Here is a 19,580-nt window from a genome sequence, read left to right as displayed (position 1 = left end):
TACAATACGTGGAGTATCACGAGGAAAAACACAAAAAATGCGACACAAGACAATATATAAATCAAAAATTACCAAATTACAGCGTAACACATAATAATTTAAAAGAAACAAGAGCAAAAAAAAAGAAAAAAAAAATAATAACGTGAAAGGCGAGAGGAAAAGGAAAAGAGAAAGAAAAAAAAAAAAAAAAAAAAAAAAAAAAAAAAAACTGACAACATACGCAGAATCTAATAAGCAGGCATTAATATTATCATTATTGGATTTTTAGATTTTTACTCACTCTTTACAAATCTAAATTGTAGAATGACCAAACAGAGAAAAACAACTAAACAAATAAAAAGAAAAGAAAAATAACTTACGACTGAAAAAACCTGATAAGGTGATGGTGCGGAGAAAAACGGATACAAGCAGTATTTGAAAGTTTTCTGTGTAGTGCTTCCAGTTTTTCAGTAATATTAGGAACAAGAAATTTATTAATAATTACCCGGTTTTGGTCCAAGGTGGAAAACAACAACAAGGTTACAAAATCTAAAATAAATTAATCCGGACTCTTTTTAACTCAGTTTTCTTCAGAAGGAGAAAAATTCCAGATGCAAAAGATTGAATGGTCACAAAAAGTTGAGTAGAGCTTGGCTAACGCGAGTTTATTATATTTACCTCTATTGGCAATAATCTTAGCATATCCTAATTTAATTTTCATATTAATATCTGAGACTGTGCGCTGGCGCAAGCTCGGAAGACTATTAGTAATAGAAATACCGAGCCATCGAAGAGAATCTACGAGAGGGATAGTAAAGCCACTGCAGCGAAGTACTAGAAATATTATTAAAAGAAAGAAATTTACATTTATCTACATTAAAAGAAAGGCCTATGTCTGAAAAAGAAGTAGCAACACGAGAAACCATGTTAGATAAACCAGTTTTAGTACGGCTTATAAGAAGCAGATCATCAGCGTAAGCCAGGTAGGAAACATCAGAAAAACCGGAGAGATAGTAGCGAAATCTTTGCCAGAGCTCCTGAGAATACACAAATTAAAAAAGGGTCGGAGATGGAACTCCACCTTGCCTTAAACCTCTTTTCAATTTAATATTAGATGCAGGCACAGATTTCAGCCGAAGAAAAGAATTAGAGTACCAGTACCGAAGAAGCAAAATAACCGATAGATTGACACCGTAACCACGAAGAGCAGAGAAAAGCTGACTATGACATACACTATCAAAGAAGCTTTAGATAGATCTAAAAGTACAAAGACATCATACTCCTTCCCTTAGAAAAGGAGAATTTTTTCAAGGAGCAAAGAAGATAATACACGATGACTGCGTGTTGACAACCTACTCCGGGCTTAAATCCAACTGGTTATCTCTCTCAAGCATATTATTAGTCACACAAGGTATTAAAACATGCTCAAGAACTTTTACTAAAAGTGCAAAGAGAGAGACAGTAATAGGTCGGTAAGAAGAGCAAATAAAAGGAGAATTCCCCTTCTTTCAAATTGAAGAGACAGTACCACACAAAAAAACTCTCCGGTACACTAGAAGTTCTAAATACACATCTGGAGAAGTAGGTGTATATGGTTAATAAGGGGGAGCAATCTAATAAAAGGTGAAATCTAGATATACCATCATTATCAACATTATCTGATTTAAGTTTCTTAATTGCTTCAATTACGGATGAAAGAGAAATAGGAACACAGAGACGCTGAGATAGAGGGGTACTAAAAATAGCAGAAAGAGAATGAGAATACAAGAATGCACACGGTATTAACATTAGAAAAAATAGACGAGTAATGGTCATGCCAAGCAGATGCAGGAAGACAATCACTATTTGGTACATCACTTCTAATCGACTCAGAATTAATAACTTTTCGCCATTCTCTCTTTGACACTGGAAAATCCATACCACGATAACGCATAGATTTAAGATATTTTTTATATTCCCTGCGGATCTTACGCTTAAGGTCAGAAACAATAACACAGGACAGTCTATCACATTCATTCCAAACTTTTAACCAAAACTTAGCTTTATTTTTAAAAGTTTTTAAATTAGGATCTAAAGACCAAATAGGTTTTTGTGTACCACATCTAACACGTTGCAGCGGCACTGCAACTGCCTCGGCATCTTTTAAACATTTAATTATTTGATTGTAATAGCAATCCAGGTCCTTTTTGCAATTCCCGTGTATAGAGCTCTGAAGCAGATAATAGGGAACTCGTACAGCAGACAGCAGCCTTGTTAGTGTAAACGCATAGAGAGGAACATCAGCTTTCTTCCAATTACTTTTTTCAAACCATTTTGAAGACTGGGGTACTTTGCAGAGACTAGCAGGGTTTAAATTCAGCGTAAGAGTAAGTGAAATAGGAGACGGTCTAAGTCTTGTTCTTCAGCATGTACAAACACTATTGATGTACTAATACTAGGAGAGCAAATAATGTGATCAATATTGCTCTTACTGCCTGAATGGTGAATGTAAGAAAACGGATGAGTTTTGGGTATAATATGATAAGATGGAAGGCAATCCAACAACAAATCACATCTCACTGATGAGTTATTTATATCCGTATTGAGGTCACCAATGATCATATAATCTAGAGAAAAAGAAAGAATTTTTCCCACTAGAAACTTCAACGTGTTACAGGCTTTAGCAAATCTAGCCATCGATCTAGAGGAACGGTCATCATAAGGCAGATAAGAATTAATGAAAACTATAGTGCCCATACGAACAGCCAAAAAACTCATCCGAGTAAAAAATCACCGGCGAAACCAAATTAGGATTGTGCTTAAAAACACAAGCTAGTCCGCCGGATGGCCGGCCTCTTGTGGCTCTGGCAGTAGTAAAAACCACATCATGATGAAGGCTACGACGCAAAACGTTAATGCTAGAGTCTGTAAGAAGATGCTCCTGTAAACAAACCAAATCAAAATCATAGTAGAACTCATCGATAACGAAATCCTTATCCTTTGTACCATTAATATTAAACGATATTATTGAAAACTCCAAAGTCATTGCAAAAAGCGGGAGTGCGACAATAGTTCTTTAGATATAGGACAGGACAAGCTATAAGAAGTATGATTCTTACCACAGTTAGTACACTTGGGAGCAGCACTACAAGCACTATCCTTAGTAGAAAGAAGTGGCCCAGCACATCTGGCACATTTCGGGACATTGCTGGTAAAAGCACTTTGAAAGTGATTGTATGATTGGCATTTGAAGCGACATTTAGTTATTTCTTTAAATACGTGAATTCAAAAAAATTCATATCCCGCTTTTATTCCTTCTTTGAAATAAGCAGACTGAGTGAAGGAGTCTTCAAATTCCAGCTTGACTGACATAGTCTGGCCCAGTCGATTTGCACTTATTATACCTTGCAGTCTTTTAATAACTGAAGGTCAACATCAACTGGGAAACCTCTGAGAATCCCAAAAAAGCGCGTGGATCGTACTTTAACTGTTGCTCCGGTAATAAAGTTCTGAATTGATGTACAAAAATCTTCAGTTGCAGATTTATCAATATTGACATACCATCTGTCATTAACAGGTTTCACACTACAAACTAATTCATACCCAGCTATTTGATCGAGAACAGATTTGCGTTTAATCGGATCAGACAGATCTGAAGGCACTTTAGAAACAATAACTGTCGTATGAGTGTCAATTGCTGGGGTAGGTTTCGGAAGTTGAGGAAAATTCAACTGATAATTGTCAAATTTCCCTGACATTTCAACAACCACTTGTTGTAGCTCATTAAACTTAGAGAGTAAAGAAGTATAAGCATTTGCAGGGAGACATGGCACCTCTGTAGGTCGCTTTATCACAAACGTGGGTGCAAAAGTGTCACTACTGTCAAGAGATCTTAACAGAGAAATAATGTCACTAAAATGATTAGAAAGTGCATTGTTCCCCTTACGTACTGGGCAATCAAATTCAGGTGCACTTATTTGCCACAGTAAACTTTTAGCTTCTTTGACTATATTCACGTCAAAAAACTCCATACCATGTCTTTTAATAATATCCTCCTCAATTCCGCTTAGTAAATTGCTTTGAATAAAATTCAGAACAGGAGAATATACAAGTTCAGGCATTTCGTCGGAGCTTTTCATGGCTATCGCACTCACCACAAATTAAAAGAGTCTCAATATTGATTCAGGAAAAAATACTAAGTTAATAAATGAGTTAATATACTGAGTTAATAATTATGCAATCGGTTTTCTCGCACTCGCTGGACGAAGATACACAAACCCCTTGCGACAAGGCAAGTATTATTGTCGGACCCCCTCCTCTACTTCCGGCTAAAAGTAACGTTTTTTTGCATTAATAATGCTTCGGCAAATAACGCTCTGATAGTTATTTAGAATGAACAGTTAATTCGATTTGGGTTTCAACATGTTTAAGATTTTAAATCTAGATTGCCATTCCACAGCTTTAGTTAAGATTTTGTTTGGTCTCATCTGGATTGTCAGAAACGGACAACTAGCCGATAAATCCAGATATTATTGGCTTTGATGAAAAATAATTTTTTTTTGTATCAATTGTATATCGGCAAGTAATCTTCTAGCCGCGTAATTATTTAGAATAAAAGCAGAAATGCTTCCCTACCTAGCCGCATCTGGGCACAACCTTTACGTGAAATCTGTCTGGTTGTACATCCAAGAGATGACTACTTCCCAGTCGTCACCCAAAAATGTTTCAGATGTTCAGTGAGCAAGGACACACGATTAGAAGGTCAGATCGGCACTGGGCCGGCCTCTCAGCAGATTTAGTTATTGAACAAGAGTACATGCGAAGCCTAAAGACATCGAGAGGACTCACTAGTGGTGGCGGCATGACTGAAGAACAGAGAGCGATATGGGTCCTATTGAGGCCGGTGTGTCTTGAGGTTAACCTGTTGATGCAGAACCTGACGAATATCGGCTACTCTACAAGCGAGCAGCATCGTGACTTGAGTCTGGACAGACAAACCCGTGACTGTGAAGATACCGTGAAGTTGGTAGATTTCTTCGAAGTGGCATCCCCATTCAAAGGCAATGTACAACTGAGAAACGTTGCAAATGGAGTAACTTCAACTCCAGGCGTGAATGTTGACGAAGTCGAATCAGCTGGGAAGAAAATCTTAGATAAGATGTCAGAAAAGACCTTGAAGGAACACTTGTTTAAAAAAGAAAGACCAAGTGACTCTGATGACCACAAAAAAAGTCGGGCTGTTCTGAGGTGGCGCACATCGACCCGGTGCTACTTTTTCAGAGGTTCATTATCGTTGCCCAGAGGTATTTAATCAAGGAAGATTATATCAAGTTTGAGCTCTGTACCATTCCTCCTACTCTTTTCGAAACAAACAGATTCATGCGAAAGGCCAACAAGGCCGAGCTAGCAAAAGCAGTCTATCAGTCATGTGGGTTTGATGCTCAGCACCCAAGACCAGTGGGAATTGCCAGCTTCGTCTTAGACGGGGGCGCCCTTCTCCATCGGATCCCGTGGAAGGTCGCTTCCACATACAAGGCTATCATGTCTTCGTACATTCATTACGTCGAAAAAAAGTTTCCCCGTGCAGTTGTCGTCTTCGACGGATACCACGGCGGCCCGTCAATCAAAGATGCAACCCATTTGCGTCGAGCTGGATCTGTCGGCCGCGAAGTGTTATTTACCGAAGACATGAATCTTTGCATTAAGAAAGAGGAGTTTCTTTCATGCAAGGAGAACAAATCGCGTTTTGGGAAGATTTTTGGAAACACTCTGTTAGCCAGCGGTTGCGATGTATACCACTCTGAAGGTGATGCTGATCTAGACATAGTGAAGAAGGCTACGGGAACTGTACTCCATAGCGACACCGTTGTGGTTGCTGATGACACGGGTGTTATCGTCCTCCTCATATGTCATGTAGACACGAGTTCAAAGTGTGTTTACTTGTAGCCGGAAGCGAAATTTGGAAGTGAATGATCAGCTTGGGATATTTGTCAGATAAAAGACAAGCTAGGATCAGAAGTTTGACTGGTGATGCCGTGCTGTGATGCCATACTGGGTTGCGACATAACATCACAAAATTGTGGCATTGGAAAAGGAAAAGCTCTTAAGCTAATGTTATCCAGCTCGAGTTTCAGAGACAGCAATACCAAAAAACTACATCTCATGATGAGATAGCTGCGGCTGGAGAGAAATCTTTGCTGATACTCTACAACTGCCAGGATCTGCCAAGTATTGACACTGCCAGGAACCAAGTTTTCCAGAGGAAAGTCAATACTGCCACCTCATTCGTACACCCACAAGAGCTGCCCCCGACTATGATGGCAGCGAAGTATCATGAGTTTCGTGCAACAACGCGAAGTGTCAAGAAGATGAATTTCCTGAGGATTAGCTTTAAGCCTGTGATTTAATTTTCCCTGTGATTTTTGTTCCTTTGATCAATCAGATGTGCAATTTTCTTACGTTTTATTGCAAATATTTTTTACCACGTCGCGTTTTATGTTGATGTAGGTGTAGGGATTTTTATCTAGAATGCCTGTGAAGAGCAAGGTTTTTGGGGAAGGGGGGGGCGGATGGGTATTAAAAATATCTTGAATTATCTCAGAAAACCTAGTTTGTTAACTCAAAACTGATCTAGAAACATCTATCGAACGCTTGTTTTTTTACCCAAAATGTTAAAATTTGTTAATTTTTGTTCAAAAACAGAGCATTTCTGATTTATTTTTTGAAATTTCAGAGAAACTAACATCAGATATCGTTTCAGCTTTTGAATCTGATAGAGAAAGACATATCAAACACCATTTTTGTGATATTTCATTTTTTTCAAAAAAAATAAAAATTAATAAATAAAAACGGCGAAAAAAACAAATTTCGAAACGAGTTAGAGATGACGATTTTGGATATGTTGTTCAGCAATTTTTTCTGGTCTGGATAGTGAAGAAAACATTACTTTATCAATTTGTTCCTGGTCAAACCTCACTATTCCTGTACTATAATAATATTTTTGCAAATAATCTTATGGATTGTCTACACATTGTTCTGGGTACCCGGCTGACTGACCATATTTCAAACAGTGGACTGTACGAAAAGTGTGGTTGAATCCGGCACGTTCTGCGGATGAAAGATGATATATTGCCGAATATTGTTTTTTTCCGCCAACCGTCTAGGATTAAACGAAAAGCAGGTCGTCCACGATTGGGGTGGGAGGAAGTCATAAAGAAAGATTTAAAGGAAATGAAAACTCCCTAGGAGGTGTAAAGAGGGAGGTCTTGAATAGATTGGGATGGAGGATAATTTCGGAGACCACACTGCCTTTCCATGACGATAAATAAAAGTTCAAATAGGGATAAAATCCTTTTAATAGACAGTGATGTAATAGAAATTCACAAAAATACCAGATATTTCGGTCACATATACAGTGACCGTCATCAGTAGTAAAACTCTGATGTTTTACTACTGATGACGGTCACTGTATATGTGACCGAAATATCTGGTATTTTTGTGAATTTCTATTACATCACTGTCTATTAAAAGGATTTTATCCCTATTTGAACTTTTATTTATCGGGATGGAGGAGGAGCGTAAGTATCTGTGTTGGCCTCAGGTGGATTGGCGCTGCGGTGAGCTGTTAAAAATAGTAGTAGTAGTACTAAATAATCCTATTAATATATATATATATATATATATATATATATATATATATATATATATATATATATGTATATATATATATATATATATATATATATATATATATATATATATATATATATAATCCTAAATATAGTTATTTTCTTGCTTTTAGCAGGACCAGACGTTTTTCCACCTCACCTGGAACCTGAAAATCAGACGCTAAGTGGGATTTTTTAAAACGTAAGCCCCCAGACTCACAGCTGGTATAGTTATACGCACATATAGTACAGTTATTTAGAATCAATAATAAATTTGATCAGGCTGTAACATGTAGATGTTAGAACTTTCTTGTTGATATTCAACTTCTTTTAATTTAAAATAGGTAAAACCCGAAGAAGAACGACGCTACGATGAGTTCTGGACTCGGAATTCATATTTTCATGGCAATTATGACAGTCGCCACGACTTCGAGATACTTGATCAGGAGATCCGAAGACTTGCAGCGTGCCGCGAGGCAAACCGCATTTTTTATCTGGCACTTCCTCCGTCCGTTTTCGAAGTTGTCACATCGAGCATTCAAACTGCTTGTATGGCAGATCGAGGCTGGACTAGGGTTATTATTGAAAAGCCGTTCGGAAGGGATTTGGAATCATCAGCGAAACTTTCAAATCATCTGGGATCACTTTTTAAAGAAGAGCAAATTTATAGGATTGATCACTACCTCGGGAAAGAAATGGTTCAGAATTTGATGATTCTCAGGTAAGCTTTCTAATTTTGACACCCCTCCCTACTAAATAAACTTCCCGGGATATTTTATTTCAATTTCTATCAATTTATTTCTTTTTATTACCGATAGTCCAAGTATACTGGTGTTTAGATCGTCGACAGATTGTTTCAATTTTAATATCAGAAAATCAAAATATTGTATTATTAACTAATAACTACTATAATTATTATATTATTTTATATTAACTGCTATACTACTAGTAACTATTAAAGTATAAATATTGATTATGACCCACAATATAAACATAACAAGTTGAGTAATACAAAAAAAAAAGAAAAAAGAAATTAAGTCAATTAAACAAACGTTCTCTATGAAGAACTACAAGAGCGATACATCAAAGCCTAATCGTAAATAAGCCTCTTCTTTTAATTTTGAATCCGATTTTTTATAAGACATGAAAAATCTTTGTAAAACATAAAAAAAATTTAATAACAAATTGAAAAAATTCTTCCTTTGAATCAGATTTTTTATTAGATATAAAAAGAAGAAAAAAACATTACCAAACCTATGAGCGGTCTTCCGGGTTCCATACCACCAAAAACAACAAATACTAAAACAAGGCAAAAACAATAAATACTAAAACAAGGCAAAAACAATAAATCGTGGTTGCAGCGGCAGCTGCAACCTAGTAAAGAGCGAACCACAGCCCATAGTAATCAAAAGTAAAACGCGTTAAAAAAAAAACTGCTGATTGAGAAAAAATTCCCATCTGACACTAAATCAGTAATGGTAACTATTGTTTCGGTTAATCTTAAAAGTAAAAGTTTATTGCGAAAAGAAATTTGTGGCGAATTCGAAAAGGAGCCTGAAGCCCCTTGAAAATGGCGTCAGATCGAAATAAAAAGTGCATTATTGGAATCAGCATGATCCGATATTTAATGTAGGATAATTACAGTTGGCACCTTGAACACCAAGGAAAACGACTTTTTTGCATGGGTAGCACTGATGTGTCCTTTTTTTCACCAGGGCTAGCGATTGACCAGAACATCATAGAGAGATGTTTGATGGCTCATTCGAATGGATGTTAAATTTGCTAGTGCCCTTTTTAAGTGGCCGAAAAGATTTAAGGGCAAATACCCCCTCCTCCCTACAGGCCCCCTCCCCCCAACCTAGTCCTATAAAAATTTTGAGATACCCATTTTGTTTAACGTAGTTCAAAAGTCCAATATATATGGTTTTGATGATGGTATGGCCCAAGGCCGTATCCAGGAAGGGGGGATTACCCGGTTTGACCCCCCCCCCCCGAAATTTTTGACCGAGTCGAAAATTAGTCTAAAAAATACCTGTAAAGGCAAAACTTTACCAGAAAAACGGGAAAAAATCGGGTAACCCCCCCCCCCGAACAAAAATCCTGGATCCGCTCTTGGTATGGCCCTCCATAGTACCTGGGGAAGGGCTCTATGTGGTATCTGGCGTATCGGTATCCGGCGAATTGGTATCGCATATATCGTATCGGGAATATCGGTATCGATATCGCTATCCGTTGTTTTTTTTTCATTCTTTGTCTAGGCTCATTTTTTAAAGCATGTCCCCGCAAGGTATCATATTTGCAATGGTAGCTGCAACCCAGTAAGAGCGAACAACAGCCCATAGTAACTAAAAGTTTAAAGTGTTACAACGGTCGTTTTTCTTGTTCTTTCCAGGCCTAGCGGGTTACTAGAACATCATAGAGAGATGCTTAAGACCTCATTCAAAAGTTATTTATTATATGTACGTGGTTTATATAAATTCTGCCATCTGCAAGTGCTATATGGCACGAAAAAAGGCACTTGTTATTCCGGTTCTCAAGGGATGGGGCTAGCGGGCTACCAGAACATCTTAGATAGATTTTTGGTGGCTCATATAAAAAATATTGCTCATATTTACGTTCTTCCTATAAATTCCACTATCTGCAAGTTTCAAATAGCAATAAAAATGACACTTTTGTTGCCATGTCTCAAATGGAAAAGCTAGGGCGATTGGGCTACCAGAACTTTTTAGAGTGATGTTTAATGGCTCATTTGAAGACTTTTGCTCATATATACGTGTTTTTTTTTATGAATTCTACCGTTCGTAAGTGAGATATAGCACTGAAAACAACATTTTTGGTGCCGCTTCTTAAGTGGAAAATCTTGGAAGCATAAAACTGTATCATTGTAATAATTATGGTCTAAAACCCGTAACTGGAGGTTTGCAAGAACACCTCCTGCAAATTCCTCCTCCGGTCTTCCTTAATCAGCTACGCGATTACAGCCCTAAGAATTCCACTTTAATAAATTACATTATTCGATACGTGGATCTGTTATTGGAGCAGTGGAGAGCAAATTTGATCATCATGCCCTTCATTCCAGCTTGGATTTTTTTTCAATCATGGTTTGTCCCTTCTTATGATTACTTTTCAGATAATTTACTATTTGTGGAAACGTGATGCACTCATTTTTAAAGGCATATCCCGGGAAGGGTGATTTTAAACCTATTACTTATATCTATGTGCTTTTTATGAATTTTACCATCCAAAAGTGCCATATAGCACTAAAAACGGCACTTTTTGTACCCCTTCTTAAGTGGAAGAGTTTGGAAGCACAAAACGGTACAATTGCAATAGTTACGGTTCAGAGCCCTTAACTGAATGTTCATAAGAGCCCCTCGGATATACTTCCCCTCCAAACCCTTTCAGTAAGTTTGCTAAGTCACCTACTATTCTTACAAATTAAAGATCATTGCGATAACAAATTAACTAAAACTAAAAACTTCTCAACTAAAAATCTACAAAAAATTAAGCTTCATTTGATCAACAGTTTTGAATTGAACCTTCAAACTTCACTCTGCGATGAAGCCTGTGTGCTAGTTATAGCGGCAGTAATTGAGGGAAGGGACGTCCTTGCCCCCTTAGTTTTTTCTCTTGCCTAGATTTTGAAAAACACCTTTTTTGGCCATTTCATTGGAAACGAAATGGCACTTATTTCATTCAAAAAAGTTGGGGAAACAACCGATAGTGCACTTTGTGGGAATGTGCTATCAAGTCAAATTTATAAAAAGCGATTAGGTATAAATATAAGCTTTTAAATGAACCCTTAAACAGCTCTCTTTTTTTACATTAGCCTTCTAGTTTCTGCTAGTCAGTAGGTGATTTATAAAGCCCTGTTTTTATTATGGCTTTTCAGGCGAAGTCGGAGTAAAAACAGCTTTTGCTCATCGAAAAACAAACGTTCCTGAAAAATATGTATTGTTTTGTGAAGTATGGATAATGAACTTTATGTTAGAGACTGAAAGTTTTTCTTAGCTGTCAAGGTTGTTTGCAGTATTTTCTAGAGATATCTTCTCTCCCCTAGATCAGTGATAATAAGAAATTATATTAAAAATAAGCTTTCAACTGAAACGAAGAAGTGAAATTAAAACTTAAAACGAATAGACAGTATTCCGTATAAATAAAAAAGATCATGGCAGCGTTGTTTCTACATTAAATTTTAATAAAAAACGAACAAAGATTAAATTTAAAAAACAAATTTTTCCCGCGGGAAGTAAAGAGTGAAGTTGAAACATAAAACGGACAAAAATTATTACTTCACAGCCTATTTAATATATATATATATATATATATATATATATATATATATATATATATATATATATATATATATATATATATATATATATATATATATATATATCAATAAAACTAGTACAAATAAACCAACTAATTATGTTTCCCTATGCTTTTAAAAAAGCTAAGATTATAAAAAAACTAGCGCTTTATTGAAAATACAAAATAATATAAGAGTTTGGGTACAGAAAATGAAACCCATTAAGGACACTTTTTACAGAATAAAAATATTATCAATCCCTTTTAATATAAAGAAACATTCCATTTTAGGATTTTGCCTTTTTTTACGTTTAATTTGGTAGCACTTCTGCACAATGGCTCAGTTCAATGACTGGCTCTCGTTTTGGTTCTGAAAAGGACATATCATGATTAGTTTGTACACAAGTTCTAAGCAAAGCCATCTTGATAGTATTAGGACTGTATATTACTTTAGAATTTGTATCGTAGCTTAAAATTCACTGCTGTATAAAGAGAAATAATCGGATTTCCAGAGTTCATATTATGGTTTATTTGATCTTCATTTCAAGTAATACTAAAGCCTATTTCTTACAATTTAAGACTGTATATTACCCAATATTGGTATTATAGCTGATGAGAGCAAAGTGCTGCTTGATAAATCAATCCAATATTTCTATATGTTGTTCAATTACTTCGCGGTTGTTAAAAAATATTTAGTTTTACGCTTATGTTTTAAGATAATTTTAGTTGTATACTGAAAGTTACTGATAAAAGCTTTGTAGATTCGTTTAGTGTTGTCAGGCTACATACTCACTTTTGACTCTTAAATTAATAACGCTGTTTTTTATACTTGACTTTTGTGTTTTCAGTAAAGCAATAGTTTCGTATATTTATAAAAGCGCAGGCAAACGTAATTACTAGGTTTATTTGTACTAGTTTTATTGATATATATATTAAACAGGTTGTGAAGTAATAATTTTTGTCCGTTTTAAGTTTTAACTTTGCTCTTTATTTCCCTCGAGATAACTTTTTTTTTTTTTAAATTAATACTAAAACAAGGCAAAAACAATAACACTAAAACGAGGCAAAAACAAAAAATACTAAAACAAGACAAAAGTAATAAATACTAAAACAAGATATATATATATATATATATATATATATATATATATATATATATATATATATATATATATATATATATATATATATATATATATATATATATATATATATATATATATATATATATATATATATATATATATATATATATATATATATATATATATATATATATATATATATATATATATATATATAGCTAAAAGAGGAGTGAACTCAAATATCATCCGGGCTTTCCGTGATATTTATTCTCACCTTCGCGTGCGACTCAAGCTCCCTCCCGATAAAGGCCTTCGGCCAGCCCCACGGTTAGCTTTGATACCAGTCCATAAAGGTGCCCGTCAGGGAGCAGTTTTATCCCCAATTTCTTCAATAACTACATTATTGTGAACCTCAAGACAGCTGTCCTTCATCATGCATTCTCAGTTCCATTGACATCTCCCTAGTGTGCTATGCCGATGACACGCTGAATTCTCAGTCGGACGCTTAACCGCCTTTCAGATATATATATATATACACACACACACACACACACACACACACACACACACACACATACACACACACACACAGACACACAGACACAAACACAGACACACACAAACACAAATACACACATATAGACACACACACACATACACACAAACACACACATATATACACACACACACACACACACATATATACAGATACACACATATATATACATATATATATATACATATATATATATATATACATATATATATATATATACATATATATATATATATATATATATATATATATATATATATATATATACATATATATATATATATATATATATATATACATATATATATATATATATATATATATATATATATATATATATATATATATATATATATATATATATATATATATATATATATATATATATATATATATATATATATATATATATATATATATATATATATATATATATATATATATATATATATATATATATATATATATATATATATATATATATATATATATATATATATATATATATATATATATATATATATATATATATATATATATATATATATATATATATATATATATATATATATATATATATATATATATATATATATATATATATATATATATATATATATATATATATAAATATATATAAACAATAATAGTTATACAAGGCAAAAGCAATAAAAACTAAAACAATGCAAAACAATAAATACTAAAACAAGGTAGAAACATGAAATACTAAAACAAGTCAAAAATAATAAATAGTTATACAAAGCAAAAGCAATAAAAACTAAAACAAAGCAAAACAATAAATACTAAAACAGGACAAAAAGAATAAATACTAAAACAAGGCAAAACAATAATACTAAAACATGGCAAAAACAATAAATACTAAAACAAGGCAAAAACAATAAATGCTAAAATAAGGCAACCCCCCCCCCCCCTCTCTCACGCCCACCATTTTCTCAAACACATACAATCAAATTTTTGAGATAGCCTTTTTTTTCAACGTAGTGTAAAGTTCTTGAAATTATGTCTTTGAGGATGACAAACCCCCTCTGCCCTCTGGGTAAGGGTTGTAAGTTATCAGGGTAAGGTTTGTAAGCTTCAAAAAGGGCTCATTCGACTGAAAATTCAAAGGGCTAGTGCCCTTTTTAATAGTCAAAAGTGATTGAAGGGCAACTAACCCCTCTCTCACGCCCACCATTTCCCCAAACGCATTCAATCGAAGTTTTGAGAGAGTCATTTTGTTCAACGCAGTTGAAAGTTCTGGAAATTAGGTCTTTGAGGATGATAACCCCCCAGAGCCCTCAGGACAAAGGTCGTAATTTGTGCCCTGGGGGCATATAAGGTTTTTATAGATAGAGTTGTCGTAACAATTTCAAAAAGGGCTCATTCGGTTGGAAATTGAAAGGGCTATTGCCCTTTTTCATAGTCGAAAGTATGTGGAGGGAGAATCCCCCCCCCCCCCATCATTTCTCCAAACATTTCTGATCAACATTTTGATACGGCCATTTTGTTCAACGTAGTTGAAAGGTCTGGATATTATGTCTTTGAGGATGGCAACCCTCCCCCCATAGCCCTCAGGACAAGGGTCGTAACTTATGCCCTTGGGGCATATAATGTTCTTATAGAAAGTTTTGTCATAGAAGCTTCAAAAAGGGCTCATGTGATTGGAACTTGGGAAGACTAGTTCCTTTTTTATTAGTAGAAAGGAATCAAAGGGCAAATGCCCTCTCCCCCCGTCACGCCCATAATTTCCCCAAACACTTCAAATCAAAATTTTGAGATAGCCATTTTGTTCAGCGTGTCAAAACGGTCTGGAAATTATGTCTTTGAGGAAAACAAAACCCCCAGCCCTCAGGGTAAGGTTGTAAGTTATGCCCTGGGGGGATATAAGGTTTGTTTTTATAGAAAGCTTTGTCATAAAAATTTCAAGAAGGACTCATTCGATGGGAGATTGAAAGGGCTATTGCTCTTTTTACTAGTCGAAAGTATTTGGAGGGAGACTCCCCCACCCCCACGCGCATCCTTTCTCCAAACATTTCCGATCAACATTTTAGTATGGCCATTTTGTTCAACGTAGTTGAAAGGTCTGGAAATTATGTCTTTCGGGATGACAATCCTCTCCCCATAGCCCTCAGGACAAGGGTCCTAGTTTATACCCTATGGGCATATAAGGTTTTTAAATTGAGAGGACTAGTGGCTTTTTGATTAGAACTAGTGCCTTTTTGGGTCGTAAGTTATGCCCTTGGGGCATATAAGGTTTTTATAGAAAGTTTTGTCGTAGTAGCTTCAAAAAGGGATCATTTGATTGAAAATTGAGAAGACTAGCACCTTTTTTATTAGTAGAAAGTAATCGGAGCGCGAGTGCCCCCCCCCCCACGCCCATAATTTTCCCAAACATTTCAAATCAAAATTTTGAGATAGCCATTTTGTTCAGCGTATCAGAACGGTCTGGAAATTGTGTCTTTGAGGATAACAAAACCCCCAGTCCTCAGGGTAAGGTTTAACTAAAACCCCCCAGCCCCCGACATTAAAATTAGCGTAAAGAGCGTAAAGAGCGAGGCGTTGAGGAGGGGACAGCCCCTTTCATATATGGAATAATTTCTGTTCGTTTTAAGTTTTAATGTCGCTCCTTAATTTCAGTTAAAAAAACTTGTTTTTTAGTTAATTTCTGAACGTTTTTGAATTAATGTAGCTTTTATTTTGGCTCACTGTACATGAATAATTAAAACGAAATTTGCATATTAATGCACATAATAATTTCTGTTCATTTTAAGTTTTAATGTTGCTTCTTACTTTCAGTTGAAAAAAACTTGTTTTTTTACTTAATTTCTGATCCTTTTTTAAATAATGCTGGGAAATCTGGCGCCCCCTTTATAGAAATGTCCCTTCCCCCAAGGAAATATCCTCCATGGAAAGGAATTCCTCATGAAAACGCCTGTATACTTCCCAATAACCAGTACTATATGTAAACAATGGGCAAAGTTTATAACTTGCAGCCATTCCCCCGGGAACTGTGGGGGATTAAATGATTCTCAGAGACATATCTATATGATTTTCGACTAAGTTAGGCGCCTTGACAATATCAAAATTTTGACCGGCTTTGTTTTAGAAAAAAATGGGTGAGAGACGGGGCCAAGGTATCCTACAATTTTTTGGTCACTTAGAAAGGGCACCAGTGCTTTTAATTTCCACTCGAATGGTTCTTCTCACGATACCCTAGGACTAATGTGTTGCCTCGATCACATCTAGGGAAAAAAACAACAAATAAACACACATCCATGATCTTTCTTCTGGCAAAAATACTACTACTACTACTAACAAGTTACCGCAGCACCAAGCCACCTGAGGCCAACACAGCTACGCCAGCTCCTCCACCATCCCAATCTATTCAAAGCCTCCCTTTTTACACCCGCCCATAAAGTTCCCATTTCCTTTAAATCTTTCTTTATGACGTCCTCCCACCCTAGACGAGGACGACCTGCTTTCCGTTTAGCTCTAGACGGTTGGCCGAAAAGAACAATCTCCGGAAATGTGTCATCCTTCATCCGCACAACGTGCCCTAGCCGCCTCAACCTATCCTTCATTATAGCCCTAGAGGGTGGTAGTGAACCACATTTCTCGTATAAAATTCCACATTTTTGCAGATAGGAGCTTGAAACCTCTATAGTAGGGTTCTCTGATAAGCTGAATCAGATAGTGTGATTTTCATTTTTTTTTGTTTTCATCATTTTTTTTGGTTTTTCCCCCTTTTTTCGAAAATAAGGTAAATTTTCTCAGGCGCTTAACTGATGGGTAAGATTAAACTTGGTTAAACTTATATATTTGAAATAAGCGTTAAACTTCGATTCTTCTGGTATATTTACTGATATCAAAATGTCGTTTTTTAGAGTCTTGGTTAATATTGAGCCTGGTCGCTCCTTATTAACAGTTTGTTACCATGAGCTATCTGAATAAGACTACGTTTAATTTAGTTTTATTAATAAAAAATAGAACTTGACAAAATGCATACATATATATATATATATATATATATATATATATATATATATATATATATATATATATATATATATATATATATATATATATATATATATATATATATATATATATATATATAATACATGAAAAAAAACAAGTCTCAACTAAATCTTCTAGCCTGCCCATGAACTTGCAAAGGCAAGTTGTCCTAGGGGCGTGCTAGGAATAGAAAAAAAAGAGAAAATTTTAGTACTAATTTATAGCACAAATTAAGTATACCAGAAATACTGATAATATAAAAAAAATATATATATATGTATATGTATATAAATAAAATACATAATTCCTTGCTGAGTTACTACTGGAGTCACCGTAACGACCAAAAAACAACAAAAAAACTATCCAAATAATCCACTATACTCCTTCACACACCTCAAACAACAAAAGAAGAAGGAAAAAAAATACGAATAATAGCTTAGGAATCATTAATAGGATACATTTTTTCCTTGACTTTATTTCTAAATTTTTCCAAACTATTTTATGCCATTAATAATAACTTTATTACTAATCCATAAATTTATATATCAAATACAAATAAAAATGACAAATAATAATTTAATACTCATAATTAGAATACATTTTTTCCTTAACTTTATTTCTAAATTCTTCAAAACCTGTTGCGTCATTAGTTGTCTTATCATTAGTATTCCATAATTTTATTCCTCGATAAAATAAAGGAGAACTTAGACCTTGTAGTAACGTCAAGTGGAGCAGATAGCGCCTTACTTTTATTAGCATTATGACTGTGGCAATCAAACCTGATATTAAACTTGCCTGAGAAGCATAAGGGTAGATTATTATTATTATACTTGTACGTAAATAAATGGTGATTAAAATACAGCAAACCAGAAGCTAGTAAAATTTTTTGTCTTCTGTACTCTAATCTCAAAGAACCACTTAGATGTATTGCAGAGTAAACGGATCGCATTATTTTGGAGAATTCGAACTGGATTCATTAGGGACGGAAACGTTCCTAACCATATCGAAGAACAAAATAAAATATACGGATGTATTATCGAGAAAAACAACCTTAAGACGCGATGGTGGACAAAATGGGCGACTTTTCTAAGGGTTCCAATGTTTCGTAATAAAATTACTGATGTTTTCACAGTATGTTTCCCAAACGACAAAGTTTGATCAAGTGCAATACCTAAATACTTGACACAAGACTTCGTTTCAATCCCGCCATAACTGTATTTTAATCGAAGAATCTTTGAGTAATATTTAACAGTTGTTGAGAATAAGATAAAACTACTCTTAACTGAATGAACTTGTAGTTTATCTATGGGCATCCAAGTTGAAACTCTGTCTAACGATTGTTCACTTAGTTCAAGTAATCCTTTCTCAGCTCTTGCAAGAAAAACAAGTGCCGTGTCATCAGCTAACATGGGTACTGTCCCTTTTTGTGGATCATTGAATTATTCACTGAAATTGTTCTTTATATTAGATAGGGTTTGAGTTGGGTCATTTACAAAAATTAGGAATAATAGTGGTCCAAGAACAGAACCCCGTGGAACTGCACATGTAAAAGAAAAACTTGATGAATGATTTAAGTCAATCTAAACATACTGCCTTCACCCTGCAAAAAATGCACGTAGAAAATTAAGCCCAGGACCTCTTATGCCATAAAACTCACATTTTAGAAGTAGGAGATGATGATCTACTGTTTCGAAAGCTTTAATTATATCTAAAAGTATTACTAAAACCCTGTAGCCTCCATCCAACGCTTGATTGACTACGCTGCTTAGATAAGCAACCGCTTGCTCTGTTATATAACCATGCCGAAATCCGAATTGGGTAGGATTTAACACATTACGATGCTCTAAATATGCATGAAGACGGGCAGCAAAGCGCTTCTGTAAAATACGTGGACAGTGCTGGAAGGACAGAATTCAGCCTATAATTTCCTAAATTATTTGTGTCACCCCCTTATGCAGGGGTCACACGAGTTACTTTAAAACAAGA

The 19,580-nt window shown here is 34.9% G+C and overlaps 1 protein-coding gene across 2 annotated transcripts in view; it reads left to right on the top strand.

Annotated features, from left to right (window-relative positions):
* The window catches only part of Zw (glucose-6-phosphate 1-dehydrogenase Zw), a 134,752-nt gene that overhangs the window by 54,133 nt on the left and 61,039 nt on the right, over positions 1-19,580 (top strand). For both annotated transcript variants that reach the window (XM_089107006.1, XM_089107007.1), the window contains exon 5: positions 7,970-8,346. In XM_089107006.1, the coding sequence (XP_088963132.1) occupies positions 7,970-8,346 (377 nt within the window). The remainder of the gene's footprint in view (positions 1-7,969; positions 8,347-19,580) is intronic.

Source organism: Artemia sp. Qi Xiang Cuo, chromosome 21 (assembly GCF_049724085.1).
Source record: "Artemia sp. Qi Xiang Cuo chromosome 21, ASM4972408v1, whole genome shotgun sequence".
NCBI lineage: Eukaryota > Metazoa > Arthropoda > Branchiopoda > Anostraca > Artemiidae > Artemia > Artemia sp. Qi Xiang Cuo.
Note: the sequence above shows the minus strand (reverse complement) of the source record. Positions and strands in the feature narration are given on the sequence as shown.